We start from the raw sequence: 16540 nt of genomic DNA, 5'->3' as shown, positions 1-16540 counted from the left end.
TTGACTTTAGCCACCAATCAGATAACCTCCTTCTAGTTAAGTCTACCCGCTTAAAGTTTATTTTGCCCTCCCGGTCCCTAAACCCCAGTGCTTTGAAAAACTCTGCGCCATCATCCTGAACTATAGGGTGAAGCCCTTTACAGAACATTATCAAGTGTTCGGCAGTTTCTTCTTCCTCTCCACACGCACTGCATACTGTGTCTACCCCTTCGTATTTGGCCCGATATGTCTTGGTTCGCAGTACTCCCGTTCTGGCCTCAAACAGTAGAGAACTACCCCGAGTATTATCATAGATCCTTTCCTTGGCAATTTCCTGCTTAAACGTTCGATAGATCTCTAGTGCGGACTTCTTTATCATGCCCATTCTCCACATGTCAGTCTCCGTTTCCTTCACTTTCTTCTTAACCGATAGTTCTTTTTGGTTTGGCCACCTGCTGTTTTCTAAGTATTTACCAGTCAACTTCCTGGTTCGCTTCCTCCATTTTGTATCGACATTCTTCATGTACAAGTAGCTGAAAACCTTCCTAGCCCAACGCTCTTCCCCCATTTCTCTCAATCACTTCTCAAATTTTATCTTGCTGCTAGCTTCCCTGCCCTCAAATGATGTCCATCCCATATCACCTTGTACTCCCTGATTTGGTGTATTCCCGTGAGCTCCTAAAGCAAGCCTACCTATTCCACGTTGCTTAATTTCTAATCTTGCTTGAACTTCTGATCTCATGCACAAGACCGCATTGCCGAACGTCAGCCCAGGAACCATGACCCCTTTCCATATTCCTCTCACAACATCATACCTATTGTAATTCCACAGTGCCCTATTTTTCATGACTGCTGCATTCCTGTTACCTTTAGTCGTCACGTATATTTCGTGTTCCCTCAGATACTCGGTCCCATTGCTTATCCATACGCCCAGATATTTGTATTTATCTGTTATCTCTAGCGTGACCTCCTGTATTCTAAGCTCACTACCTTCGTACTATTATATTATTATTATTATCATATTTGTAACTGTCAAACGTGTGCCAGCGCCATCTGGTGGTGTCTTCCCAAGGCGTTACGCGCTAGCCGGCGCGTTCATCTCACTTCCCTATTCTAGCCACTGTATCACCGTCCTCAACGCTGTGTCAGCGCTATCCTCTCCCCCACTTCATTGCGGTTCATTCTGTGAATTCCATGTTCGACGTCGATTGCCTGAATCCCAGTTTGAACTAAAGAAAAGGTGCTCTCACTCGAGCCCGCCAAGTATATATACGTTTTCCTTTTACACCAACCTACCATTTTCTCGCCTTCCAACCACGGCGTTATTTTGGTTTATGTTGTTCCTTTATCGGTTTCCCTTTTTTTGTTAACGCTGTCACGTTACTAGTGAGCTGGCCCATGGAGCCATGTGATTGCGCCAAGGTCACCAAGGTTTCTGTGAAAAGCGCAGCCAGAGCAGTAGGCTCTGGCTGCGCCGAAAAAAAGTTGACAGCCGAAAAAAAAAGTTGACAACAAAAGTGCCTGGTGGAAGAATGCAAGTATATATTTGGAACAAATATATGGCAGTTGTAATGGTAAGAGACGTTCGTCACTATGTTTGTTAATAGCGGACGAGAAAGGATTAACATGAACTATTTATTTCATGGCATGGGTGGAACGGCTGACGGCGCACTGATACGCTACCGTGTGCAGCGCCGTCGAGTCGGACGTCGCGGCCAACCCAGCAGTCAGGGTCGCAACTCCTGAGGTCCAGGATCAGGCCACGGCTCACGAGGACCACACCCGGTAGGCCTCGCCCCCGAACCTGCTCCCGGCCACTGCACCCAGGCAGGAGCCGTTCAGCAGGCCCCGTCCTTGGACCTTGTACAGGCGGACGAACTCGACCCCAAACAGGCACACCGGAGCTCGACCTGGCCGACACGTACGGGTCCCACGTCTGGCTCAGGAACGCTGCCAGGAACTCGTCCTCTCAAGCGGCGCACCGCTTCCTCTGCCTTCGTGGCCTCAACCTTCGAGCTCTTTATCACCGCCCGGGCGTAGCGGTTCCACGTGCGGGTTCGGGCCAGCACGGCACCGTCTGTGCCGTACTGAAATGCTGCTCGCCCCAGTTGCGGTGCGGCAGCTCAGTCACCGGCGTTCCTCGCCTTGGCCAGGGCACCGCCAGGTACCATCGGGTGCACACTGCAGCTCATGAACTCGCGGCCAACGTCCGAGTCTGGCGCGTCACTCAGCACCGCTCGGCGATCCTCGATTCAGCCAGCAACTTCCCTGGCACCTGGATCCTCGGCCACCCTGGGCCTCGCCCGGCTCCGTGCTCCTCCGTACACACGCCTGCGTCTCGCCCGGCAGAACGTCTCGCTCGTCCCTTGCCGATGTGCGACGCTCTGGTGACACCGGCGCTTGATGGCGTGGGTGCGGCTACGGAGCAGTCAACCCGCATCGGAGACGCGATGCTCCATGCGGAGAATGGCCAGCCCGTCCAGCGAACAGCTTGCGTCGAGACGCGATGCTCGGCGTAATCGTGACCATTAGCCAGGCCACGTTCATCGCTGTGCCGAACGGCTGACCGTGGAGACGCGATGCCCTCGGCAAGGAAGAGAACAGCAGGCCAGGCCGCGCCCTGAGATGCAGTACTCGTGCCGGCAATGCCTTCCAGCTGGTGGTTGGACGGTAGCAGCGTGGACGGCCGCGTTCCCTGGCCGGAACCTGGATCGCCTGCGTCCGAGGCTTCGGCCCGCTCTCTCCCGTCTGCCACTGCTCCGGCTCGTCCCCAGCCACAAAGCCTACTGCCACGTAATGGTCGCACGTGGCCCAATTGTGGCACGCCACCTCTATGGGCCACCACTGGTCATCAGCTGATTGGCGCACAGTTGCCTCGTAATCGCACGTGCCTTCTTCTTCTCCTCTTCTTCTTCATTTCTTGTCGCCTTCGTGCCACCTGCCCTCCGCTCGTCTTCTTCAGTTTTGGTTTGACGTTCCTGCGCGTCTTTAAGTCCTTTCCTTACAGCAGTCAACATTTTTAATAAACTTATCTATTCGTTACTATTCAGCAGGTTGCGAGGGTCGAACTGCCACACGGCATAATATGGTTTCATGGTTAAAACTACTTTTCATCACAATATCCTGCATCAGATATCATGACGAAGATTGAGAGTGACGTTTTTCAAGACACACACACACACACACACACACACACACACACACACACACACACCCACACACACACACACACATATATATATATATATATATATATATATATATATATATATATATATATATATATATATATATATATATATATATATATATATATATATATATATATATATATATTTGGTAAGCGTGCGTCACTTCATGTTTTATATGAACACCACCAAGTGTTTTCTGCGTTCTGCAGCAGAGTTGCAAAATAACAGAATTGATGATTATTTTTTGAAAGCTTGCTCCCTGGAATATTTCACGTACTGCACTTTATATACTTGTTCTGGTTATTATTATTATTTATATTATTATTATTATTATTATATTTGTAACTTGCATGCTATTATAAGGTACACTGTATTGTGTAAGATTTCCGTGTTTTGCATTGAACAGCTAGCAGTGTTAATAAGTATCATTTCGATAATGTATTCCTTCTTCAACCATTATGCAATGCTCTTTTTTTTGTGGTGACTTGTATGAAATACTGCGATAATACATGTCTTCTCCCCCCCCCCCTATAAATGTGATGACCGCTTACCTTTGTGATTTCATGGGATGAAATTTTGTGTAAACTTTTCAATTTGTACTGTGACATTTTTTTACCTTCAGCCCGGTGATTTGAGTGAACATTTTCAAACGAATGCACTAATATATTATAAAAAGTGAATTTGGAGATCATTTTTCACAGCAATAACACATATTAGTCTTCAAAAAACTGCTTTCCACAAAAATCTAGAGAAATCTAAGGGTTTTTTTCTTCACTCCAGAGAGGGAAAAAGTGGCTTCGCAGGTTGGCAGCACTGGTTCCCGCGCACTTCCAGAAAAGATGGCGAATCCGTTGAGCTTGCTGCGGCAGTTCAATGTCAACAAAAAATACATAGCCGAGAACAATTCTCACATCATCTTCGATCAGTACTCATGGCCGAAGACCGCCAAGACCAACTACATCACGTGGGGGTACGTCCTGGTTCAAACACTTGTTGTGAGGCTGGAAAGCGTATTATTTTTTCATGTGTAGGCTTAAGCTGTGTGAGCGACTGGACGCTGACAGCACGGAGTGGTACGCACATTAGGGAGTTTCAGAATAGCGTTTGCAAGCGCTGCGGGCATAGCGGACGCCATACGAGCTTTAGAATAGCGTTTGCGCTGCTGCGAACCGCAACGCACGATCGCAGTGACACCGTAGCCTCGAAATCAGCGCTTGCGGGTCACATCCGGGCCGCCATTACCGCCCGTAGCCTCAAAACCAGCGCTTGCGGGCCACATGCGGGCCGCCATCACCACACGCAATTTCGAATTTTTTGCGTGCGGTCCGTGAACGCGAACGCAGACTCGCGCTACGACGCATGCGCAGTGGCAGCGACCGCAAGGGCTCGCGGTGCGCTATTCTAAAACTCTCTATTGACACTACCTGCATTTTCTCGTTCCGACGCTCACCTGACAGCAAGATACCTTAGAGAGAGAGAGAAAAGGAAGATTGTGCAAGGACGACTGTAATGCAGTTTGCGACAGTTATTTGGTTCGACCGCAACCATCAGCTTTTAGGGAGTTTTAGAACAACGTTTGCAGGCGCTGCGGGCGTTGCGGGTGCCATATGAGTTTTAGAACAATGTTTGCCCCTCCTAGGGAACAATCTAGGTACTTTAGCTGCCCCGCAAACTCAAATGCACGGAAAGTACACATAGCCTCGACACCAGCGTTTGCGGGCCGCACACGCCACCCGCTATTTCGGATTTTCTGCGGGCGGGCCGCGAACGCAAACGGCGGCTCGCGTACGACGCATGCGCAGTGGCAGTGACCACACCGCAAGAGCTTGCGGTGCGCTATTCAAAACTCCCTAATCGCGACGGAGCCAGCGTTGCTTTCAAGTGCACCCTCCCATGATGCGTGGATTCGGTGTTTTGCAGGCCCTGGATTGATGGGGCACCCCGAGAATATTACACGCTGGAGTGCCTGCTGTTTTTCCTAAAAAATCAGCATTTACCTCACTACATGTATATGGAACAGGCCGCAGTGAGTGCCCGTTTGACGTTGCTGGATGTGCGCTCCGTTCTTGTGCGCGTACTATATGATCGGCACACGGAATGCACAAGGGCAGCCTCCGTTGCGCTTGTACGTTCAGTTGTGCTTCTAGCGTGAGGCAGTTGTGGGTTAATTGTTGCCCGCTGAGTCACAAGCCTGGCGTGCGACACAGGGATCAATGACGGCTAGTAGACGCACGACCGCTCCTGTAGCCATGCGCCGCCTTAATCGTCATATTACAGACAAATGCCTGTGTTGGGGTCGTGTGACTTTCTTAAATTGGGTGGCAGTAGCGGCAAAAACCACTCCACCCGCGAGTCTGACGAAACTCATCGTCACTTACACGATGTTTGTTCATCGAACTAAAAAATGCTGGTGAATTTTCCACATGCTTTTCTATATCTGAGTGCTTTTCGGGCTATATATATGCAAGTAATTTCACATGCTGGCAAAAGCACAGAGAGCGCACTCCGAGTAGCATACAGATGAACACGAAGAGCCAAGAGCCATTTTCAACGGAATTTGTAACAACTTACCACCATAATACAAAAATCAAAGAATGGGGGCGAGTAGCGGAAATAACATCAGATATCACCTGCCAACCAACTTTGTGGGCCATGTAAAGAGGAAAGAGGTCAGGAAGCCTTGCAGCATGTGCAACTGTTGATGGTAAGCTAAGCTGCACACCGGCAACTGGCAAAGGTTGCATGACAAACCAGAACTGACGACCCATTCCACAGTGGCTGCTTTCATTTATTAACACTGGCAGAATCCTTAAACACTTTGTACTGGCCTTAAAACTTATTGCTCAAAGGGAGAATATTATACACTGCCAAGTGTGAGCACGTTGTGGCGCTGAATGGCGGTCGTGGTCACAGGTCAACTGCGGTGATTTTTTTTTATGTCAAGCTAATGTCAATTCTACGTTTACAAGATGCTCCTGTTTTATGTCTCAACCCAGCATTACCCTTTGGTGTGAAGTAAACAAATGCTGGGAAGGCATACAAGAAATGCCTGTCTGGCCAACAAAGGTAATGAAAAGCTAGCAGATACTACTGATTTGTGGCCTCTCTGAATCGCATAACCATGTCTTTGGAGCTGCTCTGTGCTCTAATGGCTGTGAGGTCAACAAATTCAATAGCCACTAATAACAGCAGCCACGTGGGATTTCATTAGGCTTAGTCCGTGACTGTATTTCATCTCATCTAATGCCTGACCAGACGAGCTTTCGTCGAACCCTTAATTTGGTATGTACTGCTATATGCGTACCGCAGCATTGAAAGCTGTGCCAAACTGAGTGTGTGTTGTGTGCGTGGTATTCAGTTTTTGTTTCTATCTCTTGTATTCAAGGCTAACGCCATCGGGAGAAAAAAAGAGCTTGCGCACATAGATAAGCAGTAGTTTCCAGCTGTGAATTGATCGCCGTAGAGAGGCAAGGTATCCTGCGTATCGTTGCATCAGTTTGCTGAAATTTGTTCGCATGGTAAATAAAGATAAGCACTGTGTCTTCTGCTACCAGTAAATAATGAAGCAGCTAAAGGTATCGCAGTTATTCGATGTTTGTATAGGAAGTGGCACAAAGCGAAGAATGTATACTGAAGCGACTTGAAAATATGTACATAAGCGTTTGTTTGCCGAGACAAGTTTAGTCACATTTGTTTCATAGTGCACACAAAATCGCAAAGGTCTGCAGTGTGCAAAGAAAAATGCGGTCAAAGGCATGTCAATTGTTTCGTCAATGGTTGTGCACAAGTTAAGCGCAAATACCCTTCTTTTGCCCATATGAACATCGACCAGGTCGATGTATTAACACGCTTCTCAGCGAGCATCTAAGTCCATTGAATGGAGCCTCTGATCTTGCCTTTCTAAGTGAATAATGCAAATGTAATCCTATCTTCGTAAGCAGTGATTTTGTCACTGTGCTTGCAGCAACGCTACAAACTTGGAAGCATATCATGTCACAAATAACGCCGCAACCTGTCCAAGTCTAATTTCTTGTCATGTAATGATAGAGAAGGTGAGCTTCATTAAACAACTGTAAACACGCAGCTTCGCTATTTGACTTTTGTGCCTCTTTGTGACACTCGCTGCACCCATATTTTTCAAATGTTTCTTTTTTTTTGAACAAATGCACTATTTTTATAGTGAGTGGGTGCTAGATGGTGTGTGTATTCTCTTACTTGTCTGGTTTCTTTCTTTTTGCCCTCTAAGTATTATTCCAACCTGTAACTGTACGTACCAGGGCGGGGCAGTATCCAAGATACATGTATTTGGAATACTATCTTAGATACTCTTTGAGTATCTTGTATCTCAGATTGTGGTGCATGTTAAAGAACCCCAGGTGGTCTAAATTTCCGGAGCCCTCCACTACGGCGTCTCTCATAATCATTTGGTGGTTTTGGGGTGTTAAATCTCACATATCAATCAATGAGTATCTTGCATCTGTATCGCGATACGTCTCTCAAGACGAGTATTGGTATCTGTATTTCCGTTACATTCGATTATGTATCGTGTATCTTTTGATACAAGATACAGCAGTCGCAACGCTATACCTTGCGAAACATTAATCGCTGACCTAACTCCGCTGCTCAGGTTGGTGCTGGTGCCACTGAGCCACCTGAATAAATCTAAGGGCGATGACATTTAATCTTTTCGTCCCACTCCGACAGTCAGGGTAGGCGATGAGGTGCGCGCGTCCCTTTCGGTGAAGCAGGGCTTGCGTAGTCTTTTTGTTTTCGAAATTTCTTCCCTCGGTAGTTGTGTCAGAGCCATGAAACTTTGCATTGGCCACTTGAAAGCGCTGTGTACCTCAGTGCGTGCGGTGATGACAGCATCAGTTCTGGTGCCGCTCTCCAGCGTCGAACTATAGCACTGCTGGCACTGATGCTGTATCTAAAATAACAAGCACTTACCTATCAGACGATATTTTGGCGGTCCATGCTGCTTTCCCTCTGCTGTTTCTATTGAAAGAGCTCTTGAAATTATAATAGGATTGTTAGCACAAGTGCTTTCTCATTTGTTCTTCGCTTGCATCTCATATTCACCTAGTGCTGTGAACTGTTTTTTTTCTGGTCTCGTGAATGCAATATGCCTTTTGTAATGTAAAGCGAAAATAATATCTCTGTTTTATCCATAACTTTATTTGTCTGCTTTATTTGTTCTACTCCTTATACATTTATGTTCCCTCAAGTTTCGTCTTCTGGCAAGGCGATTTGGCAAAAAAATACGTCTTTATGTGGGCAGGCATTACACGTCACCAAACATTCCGCTTACTGCTTTATAAAATGATCAAATTCAGTTAATAGTATTAGTGGCAATAATTAGGAGCTACCGGAAAGACCTTGGAAAAGGTATTCGAGAGACATTGTTAGGTCAAATTGTCCATTTCCTATGAACGTTCCTACAAGTCATTTCAAGCAACTTTTCATAGGCACTGATTTCTTTATTGTCTTAGTTTAACAGGTACGTTGATGATAATTCATGATTAATTGCCATAGCTATGAGGAGTGCCACCTGTATCGCGTATTTCGACTTATTCACCATGACTGCTTGAAACGGAACGGCTTATCTATTTTGGTTGTAATTGTGTTCCTTTGTTTGTCTACCTTCTTTTATTTTTTATTTTTGTTCTTGTTATTACTAACTGCCAGGTAATCGTAGCTATGGGCAGCTGTAAGCGGTATTGTCCCGTGACAACGTGTGTAACTATGCTGCCATGCGCATTATTTTTTTTCGTTTTGTTGTTATCGCGTGGAAGACACAAAAAAAATTATGACCGCTCAGCGCAAGCCGCTCGCATTGTTTCGTAAACTTTAACAGTGTCGCACATTGTGCTGATAAGATTACGCGCAAATCCTGCTGCGACGGCCGCATGTCGATAGAGGTCAAATGCTAGAGCCACATACACTTCGATTTCATTGCACGTTGAAGAATACCACATGGTCAAATTTTCCGGATCCCTCACTTCTGTGGTCCTCACAATCATATAGCAGATTTTGGACTTAAAAGCTGAACTATTATTTTTCAGATTACGCGTACTACGTGTACTCTTACTAATTCGCGAGCTTACGTGTGCAACAGCGATAACACTGGAAGGTGCAATCACCGCTGTATAAATACGAGATGCGTTCTGCCGATATTCAGATTACCGAAAGCCGACAGCACTTAATGTCGCTATCAGAGTACAGTGAACTTCGTTTGTACTTTGAATTGTACAGTTTTCTGGGAATAAGTTAGCTTATTGGTGAATTTCATTTTTACCAGAGTGACTGGCACTTTATTCAGGGTCACCACGTGACAACACAGTAGGTCTGAGGCGTTTCTGATGTACACGCGTCTTCTCGCTCAAGAAAATTAATTGCACCTTAGTGAGTATATAGATAACGAACGATTTATGCCAGCAGATATTCAGAATAAGAAAAGGAATGGCAGCCTTATGCGCTCTATGCAGGCCTCCCTGTATATATGCAATGTTTCATAAAATATGTCGCTACCAGCATTTTTGCTGCTGTACACCAGTGATTAAGCATTTCAAGACGGTCTTTTATGAACAAGCTGAAACTGCAGACTGGTATTTGCACCATCCTGCGAAGGCTTCTAGTTGAAGCTCGTATGGCAATCCGCAAGCTGGTCGGCAAGCTCATTAGTGACTCCCAGGAATTCCAGAACTGACAAGCAAGAAGCACTGTCAGCAAAGGGTCTACAGAGAAGGGTGGCAGACTGGGCTAGTTTGTACTCCGTATTCAAAAACATAATAGCGTGGAAGCAAACAAAAGGGAAGAAAAGAATAAGTTCCTCAGAAGTAAACTATTTCACTATGCACAAAAGTTTTCATATATTAATAAAAATTTCATTAAAATGAAACTGGGCACATTTCAAAAGTCTTAAAGCCATCGTTTCTGTGCACATGCGTTCGCTACTAGATTCTGGTGGACTATAACAACGAATATGCTAATGTATTGAAGTATCTTAAGATAATATTCGCAAGTATCGTATCAAATATAATTTTCGCGGAAGTATCCTGTATCTGTATCTCCAATACTTTTTGTCCGAGTATCTTGTATTGTAGCATGATACATTTTCAAGGTATCTTTGCCCAGCCCTGTGTAGTACCAACAAAGGTTAGTAAAGGCTTATTATTTATTTTATACATACAGTAAACCCCAATTAATTTGAAATTACTGGGACCATTAGTCGAATTAACAGGTGATACAAAAAGTGGGATGTAAGGAACTTGAAATTATTCAAAGTATAATCAGTGCTAGCCATTTGCTGTGCTGACTAGTTTGCGGCTCCAAGATTTATGTTTTCCAGCTATGCAAGGTCAGAGTTTTACCGCAAACAAGGGGGAACGCCGAGCCTTACTGTTGCAATCGCAAAAAAAAGAAGAAAAGAAAGAAAGAAAAACATTGTCGTGATAAACTTAAATGTGTGCCTGCGAAAATTAATACATCTTCACTGCAACACAGTGGTGACACGCGAGCAGCATGTCACCCGCTTCTCGGTGCATCAGCACGATCATGATGCGACTATTTGCCTATTCTTTCTAGTAAAATAAAGAATTTAATAATAGGTAGTGTGACAAAATTCGCTATGTTTCAGCTGGAAAACATGATGATTGAAGAATTCGAACGGAGTTTCCGAAGTAGGCATAGCAGGCAAGAACTCCGCCAGCACTGCAAGTGCACAAATTGCTGAAGCAAACATCAATCGGATGTTCGCATACATCGCGAATTCTGCCTGATCGTCCTTTAATAGTTTATTTATATTCCCAGAAAGAATGGGTAAATCATGACAGGCTGACCATGTGAGAAGCATGCGACATGCTTTTCATGAGTCATTGTTGTGTTGGAGTGAACCACATCTTGTTTTCGGCAGGCACACATTTCAGTTGATTATGAGAGTTTTTTTTATTTAATTTTTCATGCTGGAAGTATCTAGGCTGGGGTGCTTCAGCTGCTACTCAGTAGTGTCACTACAGAACGTTGCCTAGTGGCTCCTAAGGGCTGTCATTTCTGCGGTTCTGCAGCTAAATTGGGATCGGGAATCGGTACACTACATCCAAATTTTTCGAGTTAACCCGAATTGTGCTGACCACGGCTTCAAATTGTTCGCTCAACCTTACATTGCAAATATGGGATCGCTGAACTACTTCAAATGAGATGGGATTTCGAAATAACTGAGTTCGATTATTGAAGTTTTATACTGTAATTCGATCAATGCGCACACCCTTCAGTGAGTGTATCTTATTTCACTAAATGCCGGCAATACTTTCTACCATACTCTTTAAATATCAGAACCTCACTTCGTACTCATCGACAGTGTTGATGGACGTTGATTCCAAAGTAATCTACGAATCGTAGACCACTCCTGTAGTTCATAGATAATGGGTGTTGTATGTGTGTTGTAAGACCCCCCCCCCTTCCTTAAAAAAAAAATAAGGGTGACATTTCTGAGCCACTCAGCTGGTTCAACAGTGGGAATGATGAAAATTATTGAGAGGCCATCACAGCTAAACACTGAAGTTGGTGACTGAATTGTGCAGTAATGTGTTGTAGTTTGTCAAATTCACTGTATCTAAAAAGTTCTGCCACGACGCAATGGAATTGGCTAAAGCGTCAGGCCCGCGCGCTCATTGTGACAATTTCTGCAGCATACCCACTATTCTCATGAACACATGCATGCCCGTTGGTGGTGCTCATTTGCTTGAAGATGGTCTATTGTTTTACCAGTTATTGTGTTGGAGTTAAATACAAATTTCTTTTTTGTTTGCATGTGCATTGAGCAGACTGTTTGATGTATTAATTGAATGGAGCCAATGTAAAGCACAATAAATTTGCACCATCAACCTAATCTGAGAGAAATTTCTGAGGTGATATACAGAGGTGGGATTTATAGGCACTAAAAATCAGGTTTTAGGCACCGAAAACAGGCAGACAAAACAGTCTTCGGCCCCCATCATTGTAAACATAGGCACAATAAGTTTTTGCAATAATTCCCGTTTTCGAAGAAATACGTGCGGGACCTATGTCTACAACAAGAAAGCAATCGTGCTTTAATTGCTTATGGTGCAAAGGTGCAGTTTAGCATAGCTATGTTTTTTTATTTCTGCAGTTTTTGCAGAACATGATCTCTCCTTTTATTGTCCAGCATGGTTAGTTTAGTGTCAATCGTTGATTAAATATGCTTCCTGGGTGTCTTTCTTCTCGACATGGCTGAGAAGGGCAGCAGGAGCAAAGAGCCAGACTGCTAATAGGCCAGAAGGGTCTTGTAGCACCGTATTAACCAAGTATGAGTGCACACGATGAATTTCTTGTCTGTCTGTGAACACATTAGAGGGCCCCTCATCAGGTTTGAGCATTACGAGCAGGCAAGAAAAATGCATGCACTGGGCGCTCACGGTGTCATCTGCCAAGACTTGCAATACTACGCGCCCCATAAAGAGGTAAAAAGGCAGACTCGACAAGGAATGGTTCTCCGTACGTCAAAGTAATATGTGACACTACGAGAAATATTCGATGCTACGTGTAGAATTTGTGGAATCTGTTGCTTGAATAGAGGTATCAAGATTGATAGAAATATTAAAACATACAAATAAAATCTGTGCACGTAATTATTTTTCATCTCTTCGTTGAGTGAGATCTTAGACTAAGCTGTCTCCATTTCGTTTGCGTTGGTGTTATCGTTCTCGCATGATGCTAGTGTCTGCTCTGACACTTATTGGCGTGTTCCTGGTGCATTGTCTCTTGGAGCAGTTCCAGTGGTGCGACGCTGTGTATCGTGGTAAGGGTACATGGTCTATGCCAGCCTCTCCAAACATGTAAGCATAGAGGGATCAATTCCACATAAACAGGCAGTACAATACAGAGAACACTGAAACGACACTCTTGCGTGCACGACCTGGTTTGGGAATGTCATGCGAACGTAACCTTACATGTGCATGATGTGTTGATGCGTCTGTGTCATGTTATCTCCTGGCTCTGAGTTGCTCCGATACCGAAGTCGGCAGGGAAGGTATTTGGCTTACGAAGCGTACACGCATCGAGTGGTAGTTTTCAAGCACACCTCCTCACATCCTGCTTCTGCGGTTCCTAATGAACCAATTAAAAAATTCTTGTGGCACAAAGTTTTTCTTTGGGCATGCAACAACGTAAAGTGTCTTACTAAAATTTCTCATGAGACCTGTTCCTTCTTTCATTTCATTTCATTTTATTTCCTTAAAGACCCGCGAGGGGGTATTACATAAGGGGTGGGTAATTATGAACACAAAACATAGAAGCCAAAGATTTAACGTAAAAAGTGCTTATTGATATTTTCTATGAACGATGATGGGCGGAGAATGGTTGCAATTTCACTGGGAAGGCCATTGCAGTCTGGTGTGGTACGTGAAAAAAAAACGAGGCAGAAAATGTAGAAGTCCGGGAGCGTGGCCAAGCAACTTGAAGCAATGGCTCGTGCGGTGAGATATGCGTGTTGCGGGAACGATATAAGGTGGGGCATGCAAGGGACTATGAAAAAGTTTGTGGAACAATGACAGGCTGGCAATACGACGGCGAAGTTCTAGATCTGGTAAACCAGATTCTGCTTTCAATCCAGATACGCTAACAGTTGAACAGTATGAACAGTGAATAAATCTAGCGGCCCGGTTTTGAAGCGATTCGATGGCATGTGTAAGATAAGATTGTCGAGGGTCACAAATTGGCGATGCGTATTCTAGTTTAGGTCGAACGATGGATTTGTATGCTTGTAATTTTACGTGTTGTGGAGCGAGGCGTAAATGGCGTTTAAGCGAACCCAGTGTTTTATTTGCAGATGAAATGATATTAGTGATGTGTATGTTCCATCAAAGATCGCTACAAAGAGTGACGCCCAAATACTTGTATGACGTAACATTTTCTAGCGGGATGGCATTAACTGCGTACGGATACACAAGCGGCATGTGGCGGCGATGGAATGAAACGACTTTACATTTACTCGGGTTAAGTTCCATGAGCCAGCGCTCACACCATTCCTGGAGGCAGTTTAGGTTGGCTTGTAAGGATGACTGTTTTGAAGTGTCAGTAACAGTGTCATATATAACGCAGTCATCAGCAAACAGGCGGGTTTTACAGGTTAGGTTTGAAGGCAAGTCATTTATGTATATAAGGAATAAAAGGGGACCAAGAACCGAACCCTGGGGTACTCCGGACGTTACTGGAAGAGGATTAGAGGTACGGTTGTTGATATTAACAGACTGGGAGCGGTTTGTAAGAAATTCTCTGATCCAATTTAGTATGTTCAGGTGAAGATTTAACTGGGAAAGTTTTAGTAACAGTCGAGAATGGGGTACTTTGTCGAACGCTTTGAAAAAATCTAAGAATATGGCATCGGTTTCTAAGTTACAGTCCAGGTTAGTATGCAAATCATGAACAAATAAGGCCGGTTGCGTTTCACAAGAGAAACCTCTGCGGAACCCATGTTGGGCTGGATGAAAAAAGCTGTTTGAATCAAGAAAGTCTATGATACGCGTGTAGATGACGTGTTCCATGATTTTACAGGGTACGCTGGTTAAAGATATGGGACGATAGTTGAATGGCGAGTTTTTGTTACCCGATTTGAAAATTGGAACGACCTTCCCGTTCTTCCAGTCATCTGGTAAACGTTCTGTTAAAAGTGACTGTGAGAAGAGCAAGCATAGAAAAGATGCACAAATATATTTTGTGTTCTTAAAGAATTTGGAGTTGATTTCGTCGATACGAGAAGAAGAGGAAAGTTTTAATTTGTCGATTAGGCACATAATTCCACTAGCAGTGAACGATACCGGTGGCATAGCACATTCTATAATAGTGGGTGGTATTGTAAATGACACGTTACTTTCTTTGGTAAGCACGGATGAGAGAGCGGTGTTGAAGATGTTAGCGCATTTATCATCGGTGAATACGTGACCCGATTTACTGGTAAGAAAGATTGGGGCAGTATGCGGGGGGCTCAAAACCTGCCAAATTTTTTTTTGGTTGTTAGTCAGCATGCTTCGTAAGTCAAAGTTGAAAAAATAATTCTTTGCGTCTTGAACTGCGCATATATAAGCTTTTTCAGCTGCATAGTATTTCTGCCACTTTTGTGAGTCTTCTAGTCTTTTTGCTAATCTAAACAGGCGTTTTTTCTTGTTTTCTAATGTTTTCAGAGTTTTAGAGAACCATGGCTTTTGGCAGTTTGTGCGGAAGCGGGATTTCGAAATAAACCTGTCAGTCAATTCATTGACCTTGTCCTTAAACAGTGTCCAGTTTTCTTCGACGGACCGGGAAAAGAAAGTAGTTTCTAAACTGGATAAGAATGCGTTAAGCGCCAAATTTATTGCTTCATAATTGCCCTTGTCGTACAACCGAATGGTTTTCGGGGTGTTTTGACGAATTAACGGTTTAAATGCAAATTCGGTATGGATGGCCCTATGGTCACTTATTTAGGGGAGATAAGTAATCGAGACCATGTCATCTGGGTGACTGGTTAGTATTAGGTCCAAAATATATTCACACTTTTGTGTTACGCGTGTTGGTGCAGTTACCATTTGTGAAAGGTTAAAATTTAAACAAACGTCCAGGAAAGCCCCGGATTCGCCTTGTGCTTGGGATGGCATGGTTTGGTTAAGCCAGTTAATACCCGGAAAATTAAAATCACCGAACAAAACTACGGGGCATTGGGATACTTTTTTGTAACTTTGTTTAAGACGTCGTTAAGGTTATTAGAAAAGTCAGGACAGCTAGCTATTCGGGGGCCTGTAGCAGACGCCAAGTAATACTGACTGAGGTTTAGCAGAACAAAGAATCCAAATCATTTCAAGGTCAGATGACAGATTAACTAATGAGCAGGTCATTTTTCGGTTTATGGCAATAAGAACTCCTCCTCCCTTCTTATCTTTTCGATCCTTTCGAAATAACTGAAAATTAGGCAAATCGGCCAAGTCCTCTTGATCAGAGACACTGTCATTTAACCATGTTTTGGTTAATATAGGAAAGTCGCTGTTGGATGACAAAGCCAGATTCGAAATATGTTCGCGCTTTGAAATGATACTTCTAATATTAGTGAAGATCATGGAAAACGAAAAAGCTGATTAGGGGAAAATTTTGGGGAAGGTTGGCCTTGGTCGAGGACGGGATGATTGCTATTTTAATTCTTTCACAGACTGCGATGTCTCGTCAAAGACGTAGCGTTTAGTTCCGAGAAAGAGCGTTTTGAAGCGCACAGTGAAAGCTGTTGACTTAGTTCTTGTAAAAGCAATTAGATGTTTGCGCGCATGACGTACGGCAGGGGAGAAGTCCTCGCCCACGCTGAAGCCTGTGCCTTGAATTTGCGGCCGTTG

General features: G+C 44.3%; 1 protein-coding gene across 1 annotated transcript; it reads left to right on the top strand.

Annotated features, from left to right (window-relative positions):
• The first annotated feature begins 4008 nt into the window (after window positions 1-4008).
• LOC142776563 (parafibromin-like) lies at window positions 4009-5735 on the top strand. Its single transcript, XM_075880438.1, has 2 exons — window positions 4009-4140; window positions 5091-5735. Exons 1-2 carry the CDS (start codon window positions 4010-4012, stop codon window positions 5320-5322), a joined length of 363 nt encoding a protein of 120 aa, XP_075736553.1. The 5' UTR covers window position 4009; the 3' UTR covers window positions 5323-5735.
• Window positions 5736-16540: the final 10805 nt, after the last annotated feature.

Source organism: Rhipicephalus microplus, chromosome X (genome assembly GCF_043290135.1).
Source record: "Rhipicephalus microplus isolate Deutch F79 chromosome X, USDA_Rmic, whole genome shotgun sequence".
Classification (NCBI taxonomy): domain Eukaryota; kingdom Metazoa; phylum Arthropoda; class Arachnida; order Ixodida; family Ixodidae; genus Rhipicephalus; species Rhipicephalus microplus.
This window is presented reverse-complemented; position numbering and strand designations above follow the sequence as displayed.

What these genes read in the sequence shown, in the direction of transcription:
- LOC142776563 (XM_075880438.1), top strand. Translation starts at nt 4,010, where the DNA reads ATGGCGAATCCGTTGAGCTTGCTGCGGCAGTTCAATGTCAACAAAAAA. An exon ending in ACCAACTACATCACGTGGGG is followed by an intron (nt 4,141 to 5,090) that starts GTACGTCCTGGT and finishes GGTGTTTTGCAG; the next exon opens with GCCCTGGATTGATGGGGCAC.